We start from the raw sequence: 23,834 nt of genomic DNA on the forward strand, positions 1-23,834 counted from the left end.
GGGGGTGGAGAGGCTCTGCCAAAAGAGGGCAGAGAAAGAGAAGACAAAAAGGTATGAGAATGCCCACTAATCTATAGAAAAAGGCACATACATCAGCCACCACCATAGAAAAAGGCACATACATCAGCCATCAGCCAGTGTGGTGTAGTGGTTAAGAGCGGTAGTCACGTAATCTGGGTAACCGGGTTTGCGTCTCCGCTCCTCCACATGCAGCTGCTGGGTGACCTTGGGCCAGTCACACTTCTCTGAAGTCTCTCAGCCCCACTCACCTCACAGAGTGTTTGTTGTGGGGGAGGAAGGGAAAGGAGAATGTTAGCCGCTTTGAGACTCCTTAAAGGGAGTGAAAGGTGGGATATCAAATCCAAACTCTTCTTCTTCTTCTTCTTCTTCTTCTTCTTCCACTCTGAATGGAAAGTGAGTGTCCAATTCTGGCATCCAGTGAAGTGAAGCTTAAGGGGGCATGTCTGCTGAAGAAGAGGCTAAGCCAGTGCAAACAAACTGAGCACGAAGAGCAAACCATGCTTTGTGGGGATATTGCCCTTTTGTGGGCGTCATAGAAGCAACTGGTGGTTGCAGGTATCACATTGGCAACCCAGATAACCCATAAACACTGCCCCTCCACCCATCAATTCCCCTTTAAAATATCACCCCCTGGCACGTCAGAAGCAAACTTGACATTGGAAATGCTCACTGTGCTGCCAAAGTCTAACTGAAATGCAATGTCACCACCTTAACTGTATTTGTAGAGAAAGACCATAGGAAAACAAAACTATGATCACATCTGTACATTCACAGTGCAAGAAAAAGGAAATTAAGAAGCTATACCTCATTGTGCCAACTGCTTCCAAACCCTCTTCAAGTGAAGAGTTGCCATGTGCAAAATCTCTCTGTGCTTACAATTGAGTTTTTTAATTAATCAATAATATTTATACCACTTAATGTACATTATATCTAATCAACATCAAGCTCTGCCTAGGAGGCCTCTACATCTTGCCACTGACAACTGCATGGTCAGAGGTGACATGAGAGCAGGCTGGTAAGTACTCCAGCTCTGAAAATGCCCTTTCCCTAAAATCTGATTAGCACCCACATACCTGACATTCAGATGCAGGGTGAAAGCTCAGCTATCACTCAAGTTTACACATAACGCTAAGCTAAATCATGACTTAGTGCAAATGGGGAAGCCGAAGTGAAGATCATGGCTGCAGCACTCCAGGCAAACACTGAGCCTTAGTCATGGTTTGTTCTTTTGGGCACTTATGGTTTGTCTGGTGAAAACAAGCCACAAGCCCAGGTTTGAATTCAATGCATGGCTTTGCCAGAAATGGGGAAACAGCAGTGGAGCTGCAACCTTTCTTTCCTGCACATTCATGCTAAGCCATGGTTTGGATTAGTGCTACATTATTGTCAGGTTTTTACTGTATGTGTTTTAAATTGAGGCTTTATTCTACCAGTTACAGTGTTACCCAGAATGATTGGCAACCAAATTGGCTGGGTGCCTTTCTGATACAGTTAAGCTGCATCTTCTTTACTGATTCTTTTTTTATGTTTCCTGTTTTCTCTTCCCAAGCAGAGATAATGTGTAAGTGTGGTGTCAGCTCCTTAAAAAAAAGGTCGACAACTCTGGGAGATGGGGGGCCTGCCAGAGGGATCTTTGCACCACAGCGTCGGATATGCTTAAGACGGCCCTGAGAATGTTACAAATACAGTGGTACCTCGGGTTACAGATGCTTGAGGTTACAGATGCTTGAGGTTACAGATGCTTCAGGTTACAGACCCAGAAATAGTACCTTAGGTTAAGAACTTTGCTTCAGGATGAGAACAGAAATCGTGTGCCAGCGGCGAGGCAGCAGCGCGAGGCCCCATTACCTAAAGTGGTACCTCAGGTTAAGAACAGTTTCAGGTTAAGAATGGACCTCTAGAACAAATTGAGTTCTTAACCCAAGGTACCACTGTAACCTAAATAAATATTGCCATGTAATATTCTCCGCTGTGATGAAGGAACTCAATGAAGCTATTAAAAATTTCATAGATAAAGTGTGTGTGGGGGGGAGCTTTACTTTTGATTCAGGTTGCTAGCACTGCTGATCTTAAAAGGTACACAATGGTTCTGCCCTAGCTGAGCCCCAGAAATGCTATCACTCCCCCCACCCCCAATATGCAGAATGAGAGGCATTGAATCGTATGAGATTGGACCATAATGTGTCAGAGGCACTTAACCAAAGGCAAAGGAGCGTGGCAACAATTCTCCAAGGATGATTGAATCCTACTGATTCTGGTACAAAAGCAGTATGAATCTATTGATTTATTTTTTCCAGGAGGCTGATTCACAAAGATTTTCACTGGATTACATGGAAATGAAAAAGCAAGAAAAACCAAAACAAAATTTCACAGAAACAAAAACAGAAACAACACTGCAACAGTGCTCTTTAACTGGCTTGTTCCACGCTCACTGTCAAATAAATGACAAATGAGTAAACACATGCCAAAAATGTCAAAGGGGATGTGAAATAATGGCATTTAATTTGCTCTTCATCCCTCAAAGCCAAGCAATCAATTGCCAAGGATTTTAAAGTTGGTTTTACGCTATAAGGCTGCTTCTAAAATCCCAGATTAGTACTATTCCTAATATCCTAAATTCCATGTAAATTAATTATTGAAAACCTGTTTTAACCTTATTTTTGGAATCAATCCTGTTAGAGGAATCTAAATTTGCGTAAGATTTCAAAATTATACACATGTGTGAAATGAATGTAACATTCATTTTAAGAATGATATACCCAGCTTTATAATCCCCAATTTTTCTACTTGTATATGGGGCAGAGGTTTTAACACATCAACAACATTTGGAAACTTAGGCATTTTCTCTTTACAGCAAACAGTGGCAGTGAAGAAGTTAAAAAAAGGGGAATATTTAACTGTCAGGAAAGGAGTCAAAGGATCTTTACTGACCACTAGTGGCAATCAATTCTATTTTTGACTGCAACTAGCAACAAGACAGTGTACTGAATAAATTTAATTTTGTCACTGCCATTCAGGCTGGAGCTACCTTGTACTTTTCTGTAAATTTCACATGCTGACACCGCAGGAAAGGAGAAGAAATGCAAGAGGTTTTGCATTCACTGGGTGCTGGGCAATGCAAGCGTTTGCCCTGTTATAAATTGCTCAGTTTCATTCAAAAGGTGGAACAGCAGAGGTTAATTCCAAAAGATGTTATCTGTGCTACTATCCTCAACAGCATTGGCTTCTTCTTTCCTTCATGCATTGCTGGTGGTTCTGCATGTTCTCAAAAACACTTCAACTCTCCCCATCCCCAGCTATTATAAGAAACCAGAAAACTTGGAAGACATTCCAAATAATGAATCCTCCTATTTTTCATGTACATGCCACTTTCAATCTTGAAGGCAAGTTAAAACCCGCATCAGTTGTAAGATGGCCATTCTCGTCAGAAAAAATGATTTTGGCCGGCTCAGTTTTTGTATCCATCAAACAATCAAGCTTCTCTTTTCTACCACGCTCCAGAAATAAGCATCGCTTGAGGCAATGAAACAACCAGTAGATTACAGCTTACGTGCATTCAAGTTCCATATTAACATCGTTCACATCCTGCATTGTGCAGTTGGTTTCCTTTCAGAGAATCTTAGAGATCACTCAATCAGTAATTTGAGAGCCTGTACGACCAAAGTTGCCAGAGACTCCTTGAAGTCAAAGACGTCTATGTAAGTGGCAGGCAGTCTTTTCTATTGCATCATGGGGCCAACGGACAGCAGAAATACAGTGTTGTATAACCTTGATGCAGACACTCCCTCTGCCCTGTTCCCTTCCAGTTAAGCCACTGAGCAGCTCAGGGGTCACCACCATTTCCTGTTAGATTTCAATTCCCATAATCCCTGGCCACTGGCCATGCTGCCTACGCATACCTAAAAAGAACAAGGTGTGATAATATACCTTAGCCTCCAAACATGGATTGCAAAAGCCAAAATTTGGAGGCAATTCTTGATTAGCAATAACCGCACCTTGCTAGATTCAAATGTCTCAGCAAACTATGGTTATAAAATCAAGAAAAGTTAGAAGGGGACCTGCAAGAGAGTTGGGAAGGGAGCCTATGGAATTTTGTTTGTAGGACTGGGAAAGTGACGTCTCTATTTAATCAGAGTTTGGGGAAAGCGAGAGGCACATATGCGTTTACTCACATGCGATTAATACAAACACACAGGTGATACATTCCAAAGACAAACAGCCGGAGCTTCACACTGAGAGGTTATGTGGGCATCTAGAAAAGTCTCTGTGATTACAGTTGCAGCAGTGATATGAAACTTGAAATGAAATAGTAATGTAATTAGTAAACGAGTACTACAAATACAGCAGGCAAAATGGGTAACTGGACCACTGTCTGTGTTGCTTCAGATTCCCTTGTGCCCTAACTTGATCCTAAATGCTGAAGCTAAAACGATAACTGATCTGCAGACTTTCTGTGACTTCATCCTGCAGACGTAGTGAATTTTACAAAGGTGAGGTGTTGCTAAATTTCTATGGGCATATAAAAGGTTAATGTGGCACTTTAAAGGGTTAGATATGAGAGCCAGGTTGACTGAAAAGGAGTTCCAAACTAAAATGCTTAAACCTTAGCACACTTAGAAAATGTCAGAAGCATCGGGGAGGGGGGGGGAGTTATACTGAATTGAAACCACTGTGAGCGGCTGCAAGTTCCAGAATGAATCTTAAGTTTGGTGGGGTGTGTATGTGGTTAAGTTCCTCAAAAGTGAGCCAAGGCTGCAACCCTAACCTAGCTAACCTGAAAGTAAGCCCAATGAATTCATTAGGACTGATTTCCAAGCAGACATGGTTAGGATTGCACAGCTAAGTTCAGTGAACACCTAGATTTTCCTTAGTCTGAAAGTGAGCTAAAGTATTTCCAGAGTGGGCTAAATAAATTAAAAGTAGGAAACTATACCAAAACCTATGTTTTGGTTACCAAGATCCCTTGGTTCCAACAAAGAATCCAAAGTGATGAAACAAAGGTGAAGTACCTAGAAAGAGAAGGGCTCCCAGGCTTGTTATCATTTTGTTCTTTTCAAAGGAGGAGCCACCATCGGGGGGGGGGGGCTCACCCTCACCTCCAATTACTGCACTGTCCCTTTTCAAGGTTCTCTGAAGAACACCTGGCTATCTTGACTGGTCTTCTCTGTATATGGTTATGTGTTCTTTTGAGAATCATCAGGTTGTTAGTGTGCTCTGGCTTCCGTCACGGTGTTCTGTTGAGCCAGAAGCGGCTTAGTCTTGCTGGCCCAGAAAGCTGTCTGTGGTCAAATGCCGGCTCTCTCGGCCTAAAGCGAGATGAGCGCTGCACCCCATTGTCGCCAGGGTTCACTTTCGTTTACCTTTTTAGTGGTAGAATTATTATGCTCTAAGAACCAATGGATGTCAAGCAAGACAACACGCCAAATGCAAAACTAATCAGCAAAGTCATTCTCCCCACCCCCCTCTCTCTCAAGTTCAATAAGTTCTGCAGAAAATAGTCACAAACTAAAACTGTCTGCACAGTTCAAAGCCAAACTGACAACTCATTCTGTGCATAATTAAACACAGACCATGCTAATCCAAAAAAAAAAAAAAAAAAAAGCCTACAGGGAGAGGGCAAAGCCAAGATAACAGAACAGAAATCATTACAGCAAAAGGCCCAACACAGTGTTGGGAACCTGTAGTCCTGGAAATGTTGATGAACTACAATTCCCATCCTTCACTAACTCTTGGGAATGCTCGCTGATGCTGATGCAATTTAGTGTCTATCAGTACATGTAGGGCCCCAGGCTGCCATCAGCCCCAGCTAGCATTTATCAATGGTTAGGGATGATGCAAAACACCCCTCCAAACCCCTGTTCTGCTATTTGGGTAGTGGACATTTATGACCGGTTGGAGAGAGCTTCTGCATGAGAAACAAGAGCCATGTTTCTCTGTCCAGAGCCTTCTGCTGATGTGATCTCTTCTGTATCCTGCTGATGCAATTGCAGTTGTCCAACTGTAACCAATTTAATAGCATCAGTACACTCAAAGAGCAAATACCAACAGAGCCTTGCAGAAAACAAGCCACTATGGCTGCTGTAACTATGAAAGTAGCCTGGGGAATGAGGATAAATCATTGTACATCAGTAAGAAGGAAAAACACAGGCCGGCTAACAGGCACAGAATTCAGATTCTTGCCGATCTTGAAGTTCCTTCAGAACAAGAGAGCAAGCTTCCAGCTTTTGTGGCTGTGCAGTTGCGTTGGAAGGCAGGTGAGCAATGCCTGTTGAAATCTCAGAAACCAGGAAGATGGCTGAATTTTGGCTAAGAGAAGGGATTCAGTTCCCTTGACTAGAAAAATCAGAACAATGCCATGGAAGAGAGAGTGCAAACGGCTCGATTTGCATGATTTACATATGTTGCAGAATTCAGACTGTCTAGATACAGACTGCTTCTCACACACATTCCCTCCCGCTTTCCTAGTTTGCATAACCTTCTATGAGGTTCAAATCAGCCAGTGCTAACGGGGAACATACTTGCTAGAATATCTGGCTGAATGAGTCAGGTAACCTCAGACAAATGAAATTTGCAATTCTTGGGAACACATTTCTCAATCTACATACAAGCCACTGTTGCTCATTACTTTGTTTTTAAAGCCCTGGAAACAAACTATAGGCTCCTTAGATAAATTTTCAACAGCATATTCAACAACACTCCCACCTACTAAAAATGCAAACTGTCCAGTGAAGCATAAACTAACTTTCAGTCTGAAAGGTATACTAAAACATGGTTAAAGGAGAATGCTGGATGCATATTTTCGGCTTGCAAACGTGGCAAAGCCGGAAATGTACTCTTCTGGGTTTCACCACGTGTGCAAAAGCATTCTGTGTGCTTCGCACATGCGCAGAAGCGACGTGGTGCTCCAGTTGCGGACTTTTCGGGTGCGAACGGCATCCTGGAACACATGGAGTCCGTAACTAAAGGTACCATGGTATATTGACTTGAACATCCCCACCTCTGTTCTTCTGTTTCATGTTTAGATTTTTTTACTGAGAAGGATCAGTTAGACTTTTCACACTGACTACTAAACTATGCATTATATATCTCACACAATGCAACTGCAGGCTTGTCAACAGCCAATTGCTTGTTCACTTGTGGAGAGCATAACATTCCAAGGGACCAAAAAAGAAACCTTTACAACAGTTTGGGTGGGTTTTGCTTCACACCAATGAGTGGGCAACCTATGGTCTACAATAGTGTTTCTTCAACTCCCTGTGTCCCCAGGGATTTCTTGAAAAAAGCTGAGAGTCTTGGTGGACCACTTAATGATGTTTCTGTCTATTGTATTAATTGTGATGTTTTGTGTTAGATGCTGCATGGTTTTAATTGCATTTAATTGCTTCTGTTATTTCTTATACAATGCATTTCATTATATTACAATTTTAATTCCAAAGAATTAAAATTGAAACATAATAAAAAGTCCAATGTAAGAAAAAAATTAAAATACAATTAAAAGCAATATGAATGTGTAATGTGATGCATGTGCAATCTTTTGTCTTCAACCACAGATCCACAGGCATGCTGCAGACCAACTGAATAAAGCTTGTGGACTAGTGGTGGTACACAGATCACAATTTGGGAACCCCTGGTCTATAATATATGGTGGAACACAATACCTAGCAGCCCCAGCCAGCATAAACAATGGTCAGGGATAATAAGATTTGCAGTCCAACTCAATAATACTCAGGGGAGACCCATTGAAACAAATGAATCTAAGTTAGTCCACTAATTTCAATAGGTCTTCCCTGAGCAGGGCTCTGAGTAGGCCAGATGTGACGAGGCCACAGGTTGCCCTCTCCAGTTTTACATAAGTTGCAAATTACACAGGGGCTATCTAATGTTTCTGTGGAGTAGTTTGTAAAGCTGTTCAGTAAGACTACGCAAGTGCTCTTCACACTATGCTAGCATAACTTGGGGGCTCAAACTAAGCAAGAAGGTGAGTGAAATGCTTCAACACAAAGACTGTAACCAACAAATGGATTATAGGAGGCTCAACAACTGGATGATCCATATGGCTCAGGCAATGGATGGGATTTCAGTGACATGCAAGCAGGTCCCAAAAATAAAAGACTGTGCCTTATGAGGGATTTTTCTTTGGGGGGGACGACACATTATACTAAAGTAAATTAATTCAATGCAAGATCTTGGATAATCCTGAAACTGGGAGTGGGGGAAGAGTATGCACCCAAAACAACATAGCTAGAGATAAGAGACCCAACCCCCCAAATGAGAAAAAACAGAAGTTAATGCTAACAAGTTTAATACTATCAGAATGCAAAATTCTGCAGGTGGGCTCATGATGCTTTAGATTATGAAGACTACATGGCTCTCGTTGCTTGGGGTAAACAGAAATCTCAAACTTTCCACACTTACTCATTCTCTCAACTTCTTGCACTCTTTAGCCACTTCAAAAAGTACCCACATTTCTCAACTAAGACTAGACAGAGAAAGTCACCCAAAAGGAATTTTCAATTAAATGCATATTTATATGTGAATATTCTGATGAGAACAGAGTTCCAACTTTCTGCTACTACAAAGTGCATCATTAACTTTAGATTTAGCTAAATGTCTGTTAGCAACAGCAGCAGTGATAGAACTACTCAGTGTTCTTTCTGCATGACAAATTGAGATAATTGAGATCCATCAGTCACTTCAGAAATCTCATAAATTTCATTTGTCCAGGCTTTTCCCGACCAGTTATTACTGAAGTTATATTTTTTATTTTACTATTTATGTTGTACCTTTTTATTATATTGTTTTTATGCTCTATTTTTGTATGCCATGTAGATATTTTAAATATTAAGTGGTCCATAAATGCTTCTTTATTTTAATCGTCATTGTTTTACAGAAATAGCAGAGGGAATTATCAACATGCATTTTCAAACTTCATCCTTATGAAGCTAGAAACAGCCAGAAATCATTTGCATGGTGTGATCTAGCAGGAGGCTGGAAATGGCCAGGAAAGAGTGCTTCTTTCTGAAGATCCTTGTTGTATATTTATCAAGTTTATAATCTGTTGTCCCAACAAGTTGTCCAAAGCAGAGTACAAGATTCAGAATACACGATAAAAAACAAACAGTTAAAATTCAGTATTTTAAAAACAAAACTGTGATAGCAGCAATTCAAGCTAAGGGCCTTAGTGCACCAGTAGGTCTTAATTCAAATTGTGTAAGGAAAGGAAGAAGAAAATAGTTCAGCGGGTTTTTGTTCCAAAGCACAGCTCACCTCTAACTGATCTTACCTCAGAATGGAAAGGGCTGAAGAGCACCTACTAAGGCTATTTCTTTATCCACTGTCTCTGTAACTTGATACACTTCGATCATTTCTCTTCTAGGCAGAACACTGTCTAGTCCTGTTGTGGTGGGTGAGTTTCTGTTAGAAAGGCTAGAAGATGTGGACAAGGTGCTTGGACTGGCCAGGGCAACCATGTAAATAAATTAATAATAATAATAATAATAATAATAATAATACTTCTTGTCTTTTCTCTAAACCAAAAAGCCCCAAATGCTGCAACATTTTCTCAGTGGTGAGTTCCTTCATTCCCTTGATAATTTTGGTTGCCCTTCTCTGAACCTTTTCTAACTCTACAATGTTCTTTTTGAGCTGAGCTCACCAGTATTTCCGCTTGCAAGCGTACCATACATGTGTATACTGGTATTATGGTATCAGCAATTTTGTTTTCTATTATAACTCCCCACCTGCGTATCAAGCTTAGGTAGACAAACCAGAAGCACCACACACGTGCTTGTGGTCATTCCACAACAACTGTAGTGTCAAGAGTAGGGGACAGGGCCATGGCACAGTTGGAAGAGGAAATGCACAGAGCAGCCTAGATAAGGCCACTTCAGTTCCATGATCCATGGCTGCTTATTGGATCAGAGCCAAACTAATTGGGCTGGTGCACCCATCCTGATACCTGCATATATTATTTACATATAAAATATATATCCATAAAATCTTAACACAAATATTTTCCACACTGTGTGATTTTAATTACCCTCAGGACTTCTGTACGCAAGACAGTTTCACGGAGTCCTTATTTAGTCCCCATCTGAGATGTAAATTGCCCTAACATTCCAGCCAGTACACACTATCTTCAGAATATCTCCCAGTGCACTGAACATTTTGCCATAATGTGAAGTGCTTCAGTGCACCATAGTCTGGCGTTGCATTTAATTTGGTCCATTTTTATCTTAAGATATCAAGAAGCGAATGAAAGGCAAGAGCTCTGATACATAGCTAGCGAGAGGGACAAATGCTTGCCTGTTTTGAAGTTGAGGTTGAAACTAATGCTTTCAGGGAACAAATTTTCTGAAAATGCTTTATAGTTGGGTATATGTATGTGGGTTTTGACCCTGCTGAGTGTCATTGCTCCTGCTGTTTCTGTGTTTCCTCCTCCACCACCCCCTCTTCTAACTAAGTTTACTAATTCCTGGCAATGGCCACACAGACAATTCTAATCAGGGTTCGTGTACTTAATGTGATGTCATGAGGTTGCATAACAAATAGTATTTGTCCAACGTCACTAAGGGAATTCAGAGTGAGGAAAGTGCTTTCTAAATGGGCAAAAAAAAACCCACCTCCAAAAATAATAATACTTAAGGCCTTTTGCAGCAATCACTCACAAAATAACTGCAAAGCACTGCCAACAGCACTTGGGAACACTCCTCCTGCAGCTCAGCCCTATCTGTATTTTTTTTTTTTAAAGAGGCATATGTTTCAGTTCAATAACGATTCAAACTTTGATTACCAGAAGCTACATTCTGCTTGGAGCTTGAAAGAAACTCTTTGGACGACAGCTGACAGCTTTATGAATGCAGTGTTATGAACATCCCGGAACAAAATGAACACTGGAATACTATAGCCCTGCCTTTTGACTACTGCAACTTTTAAGAATTGGGGTACTCACTGCTTCTACATCAGGGATCCTACCCACATAGCATATTCTCTTCCATCTTTGCCATAATGTCCAGGGTGCTCTTAGGCATTGCAGCAGGGATGGAGAGACAGAGATGCTCTGCAGTTTTGACAATACAGTCATCTGCTAACCCATCCAGCTTACAAGATACTGCCAGGTATTGTCCACACTCTTTCAAGCACATTTTGTACCAGAAGCAGAAAGCAGCTGCACCTTGGAGGCTGCAGCTCTCTGCTGTCTCATAGACCAAGATCTGAAAGCTAATGTCAATAAAGCTTCATGGAAAGAGACAGCTCTTGCAGATACCATGCTTCTCCTTCTCATCCCTGTCTCTTACACCATGTCTAGAGTAGTAGTGGGCAAACTCCTCTTCACTCCAATCAAATCAGTTTAGTACTCACACAAGCAGCTTTGGTAAGCATGTGCAATGAGTTCGTTTATATTCTGCAAGTTATCCCTCAACTCATAAACCTGTGTGCTGATGCTGCTATACAAACATTACATTGGCCTCTTGATGCTGTAGTCTGTGGTCTCACCTGCATCACACCCATCATGCCAGCGATGGCAGAGGGCTGCCTGGAAACTCACCTGTTCCTCTTATCCTAATGGACATATCAGGGAACCAGAGAGATGTTTAGAACTGGAGAGTGAAATATCTACCACCTAAACATTACATGAAGACATTGCTGTATAAGAGAAAATACCCGCCCCCACTTTGTCCCGGTGGCCTGGTCTCACAGGGCAGTATTCAACCAAGCTGTTCTCAGATGAGATCTAGAGAAATGGATGAACACGACTAAACCAGGCCCATTAATGTCAGTGGGTCTACTCTAAGTAATACCTAGCTGAATATCACCCACAATTCATGGGTTTCCATCAAGGGTAGGGGGTTAACACTGAGGAACCAATGCATATGCATTTACACAGCAGCTGCCTTTCATCATCGCATCTGCCAAGTTTCTCCTCAGAATCTCATTGAGAGAGGTTTCTTAGGGAAATATTGCTCAATTCATAATGTAGATTAGCAGGACAGGCTAGACAAGTTCATTTACTGGAACAGCTAGTTATGAGTTTTGGCAACATCGGTTATCCAAATCTAGTGTGACACACTGGACAGGAGTATTGGGGATGACTGGGCAAGCTTATGCAGCTTACTTCTTAGGCTGTTGCAAGTAAAACCATGTAGGTGCATCACTCTGAAGTCCTGGCTCTATTTCAGGTGTTCATTGACTCCAATCTGACCTACAATGCTTTCCCTGTATATGACAAGATGTTGGTGAATTTATTGTCTGCAGAGAAGTATGAGAAGGAAAGGTTTTGAGCACAAGTCACCAAAATTCATAGAATTAGGCATAAATTGGAACTTACACAGAGAGAAGGGTTTGCAAAACTTGAGTCTCAAGTGGTTCTGGGACTACAACTCCAATTATCCATAGTTAGCAGGACCAGTGGTCAGGGATGGTGGGAATTGTAGTCCAAAAACAGCTGCAGGCCCAAGTTTGGGGAAACCCAGAACTAGAGGAAGGCTTGATTAAAACCTAATCCAATTATCAAACTGCCCTAAACAGCTCTCCTTCAGCTTGCTATTTGTACTGGGGCTATGAAAAATGTTTCAATGAACTTTGCCAACGCAGTTGTGGAAGTAAGATGAAAGCAAAAAGGGGTGAAGAGGGGGGAAATTGTGTGCATTTCATGACAACTTTCCCACCCACCATTTCAATGTCGATTCTCCTCCATCCACCCTTGGCTATTACATACCAAAATGCAGCTGCAGAAAGAGGAAAGACCTTCTTTTATTTGCATGCATTAATTAAGTCATTAAATGACCATGGTGGTGTACACTTGAGTCTATCTGTGAAAGTGCCCAGCTAGGTGCCATCAAACAAGGAGGATGTGCCTCCTTGCCCTTCCTAGCCAAAAATGAGCCTACTAAGGTCTGAAAGTATGTGGTGCTCAGCCCAAATTGCTGACTACTCCTTTTGACCATGCATAGTAGTCAGCTGCCTCCCCCACCCCATAGTCTCTTCATCTCATTCCATACAAGCAAGTTAGCAAATCTCTTGGGAAGGTGGTGGGACACTATGCAAATGGCACGCACATTTATACAAATTATTCCACCTACAGAGTTTGCATTTTCTTGGCACAGCATACAGATGGTCACCATTTCCCCTCACATAAAGTGAAATATGCAGAATTATGAAGACAGTTTTCTAGCTTGTATAAGGGATAAACACTGGCATGTTTATTCACTAAATAGGCAGGTTTTTAATCAGTCTGTCCACAATGAGCAGTTAACAGGGCATATTTTCCAATGATAGGTAAAGATTGCAATGTAACCAACAGGAATGTGCAAGCCAGCAATACTTAACCAAGGCATTCATGCCAAACCAAGATAGCCTGTTATACTACTAAGGAAACACTGAAATTTGAGAAAGTGGTATTATTACAATAGTTAACAAAGGAATGTAAAAATGTTTTAAAGACTACAACTCCCACAAATCCGTTTCATATATTTATTTTTCTATAGGAAAGCCTAATCAGCAGATTTGGCACATGAAAGCAAAAATAGTAACTGAAGCCTTTCCTGCTATGCACACATGAAACAAAATGTAAACGCTATTAAAGATGTCCCAGTTACTACAGAATCTAGACTGCTAACCTGAAACCTCAGTATTTTGGTTTTCTAAGCAAAGTATTGCAGTGGTTCATTAAAAACCTAGACACAGGGAGGAAGAGGCTTGGATCCTTTTAGTGGCTTATTATTACTAAGAAATATTTATATAGGAAAGAATGAACTTCCTGCATTGCATATCTACCTATTCCAGAAGAGCAAGAACTTGATTCTTATTCAGAACACTGACTTCATTTCAAGTGTTAGAAATGGTTTTACATCTATGACAAACCACTCACACAACTTTTATCATGACAGTTAATACCAAGCAAGTACACAGAGAATTGCAATCCAGCTCTTGCTGCAGATTTTCCAGCTGGCAATGTTAATCGCAGCTTTTCACAAAAACACATTCAAGACTGAAAACTCAGGAATGGTCAAAGCCACTTCCACGTCAATATATCAGTAGAGCTTTAAAGATGCATTTTATCTGTAAATCTAAAAACTTTCACATTGCTTCCTTCTTACATAGAGACATCTCTGTTACCTGATGCAAGTTTCTATACCAGGCTTCCCCAACCAGGCGCCCTTTAGAAGTTATTGGACTACAAATGCCATCATCCTCGGCTATTGGCCATGCTGGCTGAACTTGATGGGAGCTACTGTTCAATAACTTCTGGAGGGCACCAGATTGGGGAACGCTGTTTTGCACTGTTAAAAAAAGGCATCACTAGTATAATGCTCTAGGGCACTGCCTGCTACAATTCCTTGAGCTACAATCCATACAGTGCTGAACAATGGCAGAGATTCCAAACTGTGCCATAGTCCCTCCTTGTTATTTAATGACTGTGTTGAACTTAAAGGTAAAGGGACCCCTGACCATTAGGTCCAGTTGTGACCAACTCTGGGGTTGCGGCTGGGGTTGCGGCGCTCATCTCGCTTAACTGGCCGAGGGAGCTGGCATACAGTTTCCGGGTCATGTGGTCAGCATGAGTAAGCCGCTTCTGGCGAACCAGAGCAGCGCACGGAAACACTGTTTCCCTTCCCGCCAGAGCGGTACCTATTTATCTACTTGCACTTTGACGTGCTTTCGAACTGCTAGGTTGGCAGGAGCAAGGACCGAGCAACGGGAGCTCACCCCATTGTGGGGATTCAAACCGCCGACCTTCTGATCGGCAAGTCCTAGGCTCTGTGGTTTAACCCACAGCGCCACCCGCGTCCCTGTGTTGCACTTACTCAGGTATAATTCAACAAGAAAGGGGTTCCTTACATGAACAGACCTCCATCCCTATTAATATCTAGGATGAAATGCAGATTATAACCAGCTACGATTCTAAATTATGCCATAAATTGCAGCAAGCCTGCAACTTATGTAAATTTAATTTGTGCACATTCCACTTTACTCACTTGGCAAAAAATTTAAAAAACAAATGAAAAGGGGGCAGAAGTCTGCCGAAGACGACTTTGGCAATCCCATCTGCCGCTGAACCCAAAGTTTTCCCTATACAATGAAATGAAATTTATTACGGTCCCAGACCAGATTCACAGTTTTCCCTATACACAATTTTGGCTTTAGGCTCAAATCCCCGGAATATAACCCACCCCCACACAAGTTGTGGGTATACAGTACAATGCATCACTCTGCCACTTGGAAAAAACCAAGAAAGTTAAAGATCTGCATAACAACACTGAAGAAAATTCACCAAATTGACCAACAACTTATAGGAGGATACAAAGAGATTTCTGTATACACCAATAACCAAAATGCTATTAAATGTAACACAAGTGCATTGGATGTAAACACTGTAGCACACTGTGTGAGAAATTCACAAAGTTGCATAAATAAAAGAAGTTTACACACATACAAAGAACCCTCCCCTTAAGAATTCTGAAACCCAAACACATACAGGGTCAAATTCTGCTTCTCACCACTGAAGCAATACTTGACATGCTTGAGCTTTGCTAAGGAAAAAATCTCAAATACAAACTGCCCAATTTTAATATGATCACCTGGGGGTGGGAGATGGAGAGAGAGTATGAATAAAAAGTGAACCTGCTGCCAAAGCCTTAAGTTTAAGAGAAAAGAAAGAGTTTTTAAAGCATTTTACGTGTCCCAGCAGTCTTTTTTGACGCTCATTTGCAGGAAACCCTCCCTGGCATGGAGCCTGTCCTGACAACAGGTATTCAAAGTTACCAGCACATCTGCTGAAAGGAAGTTTGAGAATGTTGTCTTTAGCCAGAATCTCTGGTTTGCCTTAACTACATTCACAGCTACTGCTATGAGATTTTTTTCCCAGTAACACAAAGAAAATGTTAGCTTGCTCCCTTTGCAAGGTCCACAGATTTCTGCAGTGGAGGTAAACGGAATTCATACAAGTAGGCACAGCAGAATCCTTGCTTTTATGTAACCTTTAGTGCCAATTTTCATGTCTGTAGCTGAGACACCATTATTTTGCTGAATTTAAGTTCTTTGAAAATGATATTGCTACTTTCCATCACTGCCCTTTCTTTATCAGAGCACTGACTTGCCTTCTGCACTGAAGTGAGGATAATATTTTTGCTGCTCTCTCGGCTACCATTTTTCAGTACAGGGTCTATCTCCTTGCACTGAATAAAGCAGCACTGAAATGACCTGCATTTTACAAGGACACTTATTTCTTTCTAGGAGAGAAACATTACACCAGAGTAATGGCCAGGTAAGCAGAAAACTAGAATGTTAAGTAGCATTTTCCTTCCATTTCAGGCCACCAATATGCCACAGATGACTAACACAGATACATGTGGGCAGGCAGGTTAGTAAAGATTGCTGTATACTACTAACTTTTGTGGGATTTGCAAGGTTGTGTTCCATGCTAGCCCCAAACGATCTATGCTGCCTCTTATAAGTATCCCAGGCAAAGTGCAATAAATTACTACTGCATTTCCCAAAAGCAATTTAGCAGCAAATTGCAGCTGACAAACTCCAAGCCCCACAAGCTTTGGGTGAAGTCCTGAAATAAGCTAGCACTGCATTACCAGCACAATTGAACCCAAACAGAGTTGTTCTTCACATTCAGTAACGTATGGGCAAGCACGAAACGGGGCATGGGCTGCATGTGATGTCCAAGGGACCCAGCTCAGATTTCTGATGATTGTTTGATCTCCAGCCTTCAATGAAGCTAGGTTAGGAGTACACAGAAACTTAAAATCATTGTGTTTTAAAATAGAGTGTTTCTATAAGTACAAAGCTACATTTCCAATGAACACATCACTTGTTTGGGATCATTCTCATTCCATACTTCTAACAGCAACTCTAGTCTAGAATTAATGCCAATTACTTCCCTGACAGCTTAGAATCTGTTGTGTTTGGGAAGCGATATTCAAATTTATTAAATATTATGCAGCAATTCAAATCAGTCATGGCCCTCCAAACTCACAAGCTATTTGTAACAGAATCCCTGGAGTCTAAGTGCTGGCCTGGTTCGCATGATGAAAAGGGTGCGCTCCTGGAGACGAGATTGTGGTCACTTTGCTCCTCATTCATAATTTTGCTGCTGCAAGGAGCTGAGCTGTGGTTTAGCTTGTTGTCTGAACCTAGGCTTATGGTTTAGCACTCTCCAGAGAAACCATGAGCTGTAACCAAGCTTTGTCCTATAGTTTACAGCTCATGGTTTGTTTGGGAGAGATAAGCCATGAACCTGGGTTGGGATGACATGTTAAATAGAACTATGGCTTAGTTCAGTGCTCCCACCCACCAAAAAATAAAAATGAAAAGTGGAGCAAGGTGAGGGAGCAACAGGGAAAGGGGCCTTTTCAGTAGTGGTAGTCTACTTGTGGGACTTTTCTTCAAGGAGACTAACCTGGTGACCACATCAATGTATTTTAGGGTTTTGGTGTTGTTTTTTTAAAAAAGAACCCTCAGGTTTGTCGTATCTGATGCCCTCCCTGCCTCCAGCTACAATTATTAATTGTGTTTTAGAAGCTTCTGTAAAATGGACTAGAATTTTTTACCTGAATGGAGGTACAGACTTAATTTAAAGAATTAGTAAAAATCACTTTATTGTGTACTGGTTAAATTCCTCTCTGATAATGTTTGTAGAGAAGAACAGTGTGGCTTAAGCACACTGAGAGTGTGAGAGTGGGTGGAATGCAGGCATGAGATAGAGCATCATTCAATGACCTGTGCAGGTCTTCTATACAGGTGTTACCAAAGTATCAACTATGCTGCTCCGGTAAATGTTTCACTTAGGCATCTGTTCCACAGCTGCTGATCAGCTTCATAAGGTGAACAAGGAAGTACTCTTGCCTGAAGCAGCTGAAAAATTAAATACAGCATAAGGACAAAATAAGCATGGTGCACTGATGGGAAGTTGCATCGCTCCAACTAATCCCTGCTCTCTGTTATGGCTTTTCTGCATACTTTGTATAAGGCAATATATACCCGAGCAGATAAAATCATGCAAGACAGATTAGTGGAAGCAAGCAGAGTCAAGTGGAACTATAAAAAGAGCAGTAAAAATATAAGCAGATCCAGAAGGAGGTACATATTGTGTAAGTTACATTACTTCTTTTTAGTATATATGAAGACAAGTACGACAAGAAAATAAACTAATCTTTAAAAAAAAGTGTAACTGGGAGACTTCTGTGGGAGAGTGCTGACAATCATCGACCAAATAGTAATTTATCAATGTGTGCCTGTTGTGACCACTTATTAAATCTGAGTTCCTGAGCCAGGTACATGGATGGGCAAACACCTCCAAAGACAGGTAGCCTTAACTGTCCATCTGCCTAGCAAGAGATGAAAATTATGCATACGAGCTGCCCTCTTGCCCAGTGGTAATGTGATTTGGCCAGTGTGGTACAGAGGTTAGGGTGTTCAACTCTCAAACCCCTCTGAGCTGCAAAGCTTCCTGAGTAACACCGGGCTAAACGCTATGTCTCAGCCTGTGTAAGAACTAAGAGGGGGTCATAATACCTCCTTGAGCTGCTTGGAGGAATTGGGGGGGGGGGGTTGAGAGCTAGAATTATATTCCACATCAGGTAAAACCTCATGGCATTATCTGCCATATGTTCCACTACTCAGCTCTGATCAGCTAGCAGTACGATCTCTCACACAAACTTCTTTCCAATGATTATACCATGCCTTTAGGGTTTAAAGGCCTCCTCAAATTTTAAAGTTAAATTATAGTCATTAAAGTAAATACTGTGATCTCTGCTCAGTTGCATACCAAAAATCCCTCTATCAGCAAAACAAAATATTAACTGCTTAAAGATTAACCTACCCCCAGGAGACTGAATCTAATTTGAAACAAATTCCAAACATTATAGTCAGTCATACTGACTGCTTTTCTACTACCCACAATTCACTGATCTGATGATCAAAAGCTGTGCTATAACCATCTGAATAGAACATTCAGAACTGAACACAGAGGCAACACAGCTACGGGGATATCTTGCAAGAAGTAAAGACTACTTCCTATTTTGCGACCACAAAATAGGGAAAAGGAGTTCTTTAAAATGTGGATCAGCAGCAACATAATTTATTTGTGTGCTGCAGAGACTTAGAAGAGCTACAGAATATTTGGAAAGGTGCGTTGGAGAGTTCAGTCCCAGTGCTTTGCAATTGCGAAGGCATGAAGGAAACAAGTATATAGTGCTCACTTGCAAGTCCTTGATTATAAGTTAGCCACATGAATGTTGCAGAGTGCTGTACATGTTGCCAACTTGTTTGTTTTTTAAAATCTATTTTATTGAACAATTTTAGCAAACAAATTATCCGTCAACATAACCATTTACGTTCCCCCCCTCCCTCCCCCCCCCCAGGACTTCCCTTAGCTCCCCTCCCTGGTTTCTTTACACAAATTATTCTCTGCATATTATAAAATTGTACATATTGTTGCCTTTTCTATTATTTATTCAACTGATAACTTTGTGGATGTTTATTCAAAACCTGCCAAGGAGTCTAAATCGTTTTGTTGTCTTTTTAGATAATTTGAAAAAACATCCCATTCTTCCCTGAAGTCATGGTTGTCCTTGTTACAGTTTGTATGTCAACTTATCCAATTCCACATAGCTCTTCAATTTATCTTGCCACTACATGTTGCCAGCTTGTTGAACCATTGCAGGAGTTGTAGGCCAACAACGTATGAGGGGAGCAGAGTTTCTCCATCTCTGATCTGCATACATTATAATACAAGCCTTGTTATGATCAGAGACCCACCAAGCCTAACCACCCTAAACCAAGCATAGACATATAGTGGGATGTTTTAGAAGGGCTTATGTACAGAGTTCATAACATTATTGTAATCCTGCTTTTCCACTTAAAAAAATGTTACAGGTGGTTCACAACATAATCAGCCTATTAAACTGCAAAGCAATAAAATGGACTTATTTGCTTTGATCAAAGGAAAGGTTTCTGGATAATTTCTGATCTCCACCACTAAAGCACAGGGACCATTAAAAGCTCAATTAGGTACACAAATGCCGAGGATTTCCAACCATTTCTAATCTACCCATCTGCCTTCATAACCAGCCCTCGTAAATGTTTTATCAAAAACTGTCTACTTAAGTTTCAGCAAGGGTAACGCAATTCAAAACAGAACTAATTTTTAAGCCAACCCATCATAATAAACAGGCAACAGAAAACACTCGGTTCTCCTCTACACAATGCACTCTTAAACATTTGAACTTTTGTTAGTAAACTGATGCAGTTAATTTCTAGCCTACCTTCCACATTATAGGAGTTCAACAATACTATGTGAATTGTCTCAGTACTACTGAGTTTTCATTCATGGAACAATGGTTTCCAAACTACAGAACTTTAGGATACTGCAATCATTTATGGATTCCATGATGAGAAGATAAGTAATGGTGGATATGCTGCCTAAAGCACTCTTTTGTAGACTACTTCCAATCTTTCCCTGCAACCCAAAACCGCAGGAGATTGTTGGGTTCATCTTACTGAAAATACGTAAGAAATTGTATGGCAGTTATTAATGTCCATGCCATACATTTCTGCCCCATGATACTTGGTCACACCCACCCACATTTCCAAGTGCTGGAAAAACATGCAAAATCCATTGTAACCAGATACTAAATGGGGCGATATAAAATGAGTATACACACCACAAATTAGGGTATTGTTGTAGCACCTACTTAAAAGACTGCAGAAAAAGAAAAAAGACAGCAGCAACAATTTGCACTCAGGAGAACCAAACAGCACCAATGTCCTACAAAGTTACCCAGAATCCTTTGCAACGTCAGCCTTATGAAAAGGATCCTGGGGAAGTTTGAACTCAAGTAATTTAGAAAGTGAAGAACAAGTTTACTGCTGTATTTGGAGCTGTATAAGGAAATAATGCATGTCAGATTATACCAGCTGCAAATATTTTTAAAAGTCTGGCTTTGGATAATTTCCAAAAAGCCTCCTATACTACAGATGTTCATTTTATAGTATTCAATTTCCTTAATGCTTTCCCTTCTAAAGGGGCTGCCCATAAATTGGTTACAAAATTATCTTACCACTTTGACAGTCACTCACACTACGCAACAGAGTATTCATTTCAGACTGCAGAATGCATATGTTCATTAAGCAAGGCTAAAAAGTTGCCTGGAGAACTACATCTCTGAGATGCTGTGAAGCAGAACTTTGGGCCTGTGTTAATGATTAAGTTTTTTTAAAAAAACAAAACAAAACACATAGAAGCTATTGAGATTCACTTTGCACCAAGCCCCTAGAAACGCTAATTTCTCGACAAATGTGGACTCCTCAGCTTAGAGAAACAAACACTTCCAGCCTCTGAAAAACAGCAGAGGCTGTAAGCACTGACATCTGTAGAAAGGAGAGTTTATCCACATCTGGGAGCTGATGTGTTTGGGAAACAAACGGGAAAGAAAGTTGAGAGGAGGGAGGAGAAAACAAAACAGCCAGCAAAGTTTGGAGACAGCATATTTCAGTGTGTGCTCTGCAAACTATTTCTAGCCTTGCATTTTAGATGGCACATTGGAGTAGGAAGGTTTGGGGGGGGGGGGATTTTGAAGAGACTGAACTTGGAGCATCCCAGAAACACCAAATTACAGCAGCCACTATTCCTAGAATGGAAGAAATGACATCCTGCTTTAAAACAGGGTAAAAATGAAAGCTTTGGCTGGAAAGGGTCCATTTCTCCAGCTTTGCTAAAGATCTCTGCGCACTAAGGGTGCCTCTAGCCCCCAATTCTCTCCGTGTGTCAAGGCCAGTGTCTTGACAGCCCCCTCTCCATCCTCCCACCACCATTGAAGCTCTGTTAATGAAATCTTTTTCAATCAAATGGGGTGAACTGCTCCTCCTGGCGATGCAACACACAAGCCCTTGAAAGCTATCTTCCCAGAAGTCCACAAAGGGGGAAGAGGTGCTCCTTAAAACTGGGGGTGGGGTTTTCCCCAATAGCTAGTGCTGAGCACCTTTCCTGCTTTATCCTCACCTGCAATGCCCCTAAGGATCCCACACGGGCCTTGAAGATCCCACATGGTGCTGGGACCATTTCTCTGTTAATTTATTAAGGCCATGCTGTGTAAAGCAAACTACCTGGGGAATGAACTCTTTTCTGGAGGGATGTGTGGCTTTTTAAAAATATCTTTTCCAGTGATGCTGATAACGCCAAGGTTGCAGGTTCGACCCCCATATGGGACAGCTACACATTCTTGCATTGCAGGAGGCTGGACTAGATGACTCCAGAGTCCCTTCCAATTCTAAGGTTCTGTGGCCAAGCAGAGAGGAGGATTTTACCACAAAAGTTAGGATGCAGAAGTGTGGCAGAATGGACTATTCTGTCCTCCTCCTTGGAGACACTCCAGGCTGCAGTTTTAGCCCCCAAAAGGAGGGAGGGGAAAACAGGGACTCAATATAGAATCCCTGAATGGGAAGGGACCCCAAGGGTCATCTAGTCCAGCCCCCAACAATGCAAGCATCTCAACTAGATCCCACAGATTGCATAAGCCAACTATTCTTCCTCCTGGGGGGGAAGAACTGTGCAAAGGGAGATGGAAAAAGACAAAAGATCAATGTCTGGATTTCACAAAAAGTTCGTGGAGAAATACGGTACACCAAGTAGTACGGGGCGGGGATGCTTTCCCTACAGCCCAGCAAGGCAAAGGCGCCCCCTTCCTTCCAGGCTGGACACGCAAGCGAGCCCGGGGAGGGGGCTTCCTCACGAGACGCTGGCTGCGTGGTCCTCTCTGCCACGTGGTGAGGAGGACGTTCCCCCCCGCGCGTCTAACGGGCAGCGAATAGCGGCGAGGGAGGCAAAGCGGAATGCTCGGGCCGAGTTGCGCAGGCGCCGCGCGGCCGCGGGTCCCTCGCGGCTCCCTGGAGTCCCTCGGCGTCGCCCGCCCGCCTTTCCCTCCCGCCGCGCGCTCCTCACCTTGCAGCATGGCCTCCAGCTTCTTCCTATCCACGCGGAACCTCTCCTCGCCCCACTCGGGGCTGGCCGAGGGGGCTCGGGCGGGGCCGGCCGCCGAGGAGCCGCCGTCGTCGTCGGGCAGCGGCGAGTCGGCGCTGCGCTCGCTGTTGGAGCCCGGGTCCGAGAGCGGGTAGCCGTGAGGAGGAGCCGCCATCCCCGCGCCCCACTCGGCGGCGGCGGAGGACGCTGAGGCTACGGCGGCCGCCACGCTACCCTCAGCCTCCTGCCCGCAGCAGCAATAGCAGCAGCCGCCGTCGTCGCCTGTCCGGCCGCCGCCGCCGCCGCGGGAAGCTATTTGGCCCCACAGCCGCCCGCCGCCCGCTTCATCCCAGCCCGCCAGAGCCTCGCTGGTCCCGGCGGCGGTGGCGCCTGCCTCCTCAGCCTCCAGCTCAGGCTCCCCGCCGAGCGCGCGGCTGTCCCTTTTGCTGCTGCAGCCGCTCGCCTTGCACAGCGCTTGTCCCGGGCCGGCTGCAGCTCGGCTGCGCCCCCATCCCGCGCGCAGTCCGCACAGCATCCCCGCCTCCTCCATGGAGCGGCGAGAGGCGCGCGCCGACGGGGAGGGAGGGATATCCGAGGGGAGAAAAGGGGCGGGGCGGCGCGCGAGGGCGGGAGCCGCCGACGAGGGCGCCGCATAAATAGAGCCGGCGGAGGCTGCGCTCGCGCGAGGCGCCAGAGGCTCCGCCCAAAGCTATAAGTAGCGGCCTCCTCACCCCGCCCTGCTGGGTTTCTGTGGTCCAGACGCTGCAGCGACTTCTCAGAAGTCGAGCCGGGGTGGATTTGGCGCTGGGATAGGTTGCTAAGCACTTCCCCCTCCCACCCATCC

General features: G+C 42.9%; 1 protein-coding gene across 1 annotated transcript in view; it reads right to left on the minus strand.

Moving 5' to 3' along the window:
- The window catches only part of BICC1 (BicC family RNA binding protein 1), a 103,188-nt gene extending 79,576 nt beyond the window's left edge, over nucleotides 1-23,612 (minus strand). Inside the window, exon 1 of the mRNA XM_083439913.1 lies at nucleotides 22,973-23,612. Coding sequence (XP_083296039.1) covers nucleotides 22,973-23,540 — 568 coding nt within the window. The 5' untranslated portion in view covers nucleotides 23,541-23,612. The remainder of the gene's footprint in view (nucleotides 1-22,972) is intronic.
- Between the last annotated feature and the right edge of the window lie 222 nt (nucleotides 23,613-23,834).

This window comes from Podarcis tiliguerta (assembly GCF_965153285.1).
Source record: "Podarcis tiliguerta genome assembly, chromosome: 5".
Classification (NCBI taxonomy): Eukaryota; Metazoa; Chordata; class Lepidosauria; order Squamata; family Lacertidae; genus Podarcis; species Podarcis tiliguerta.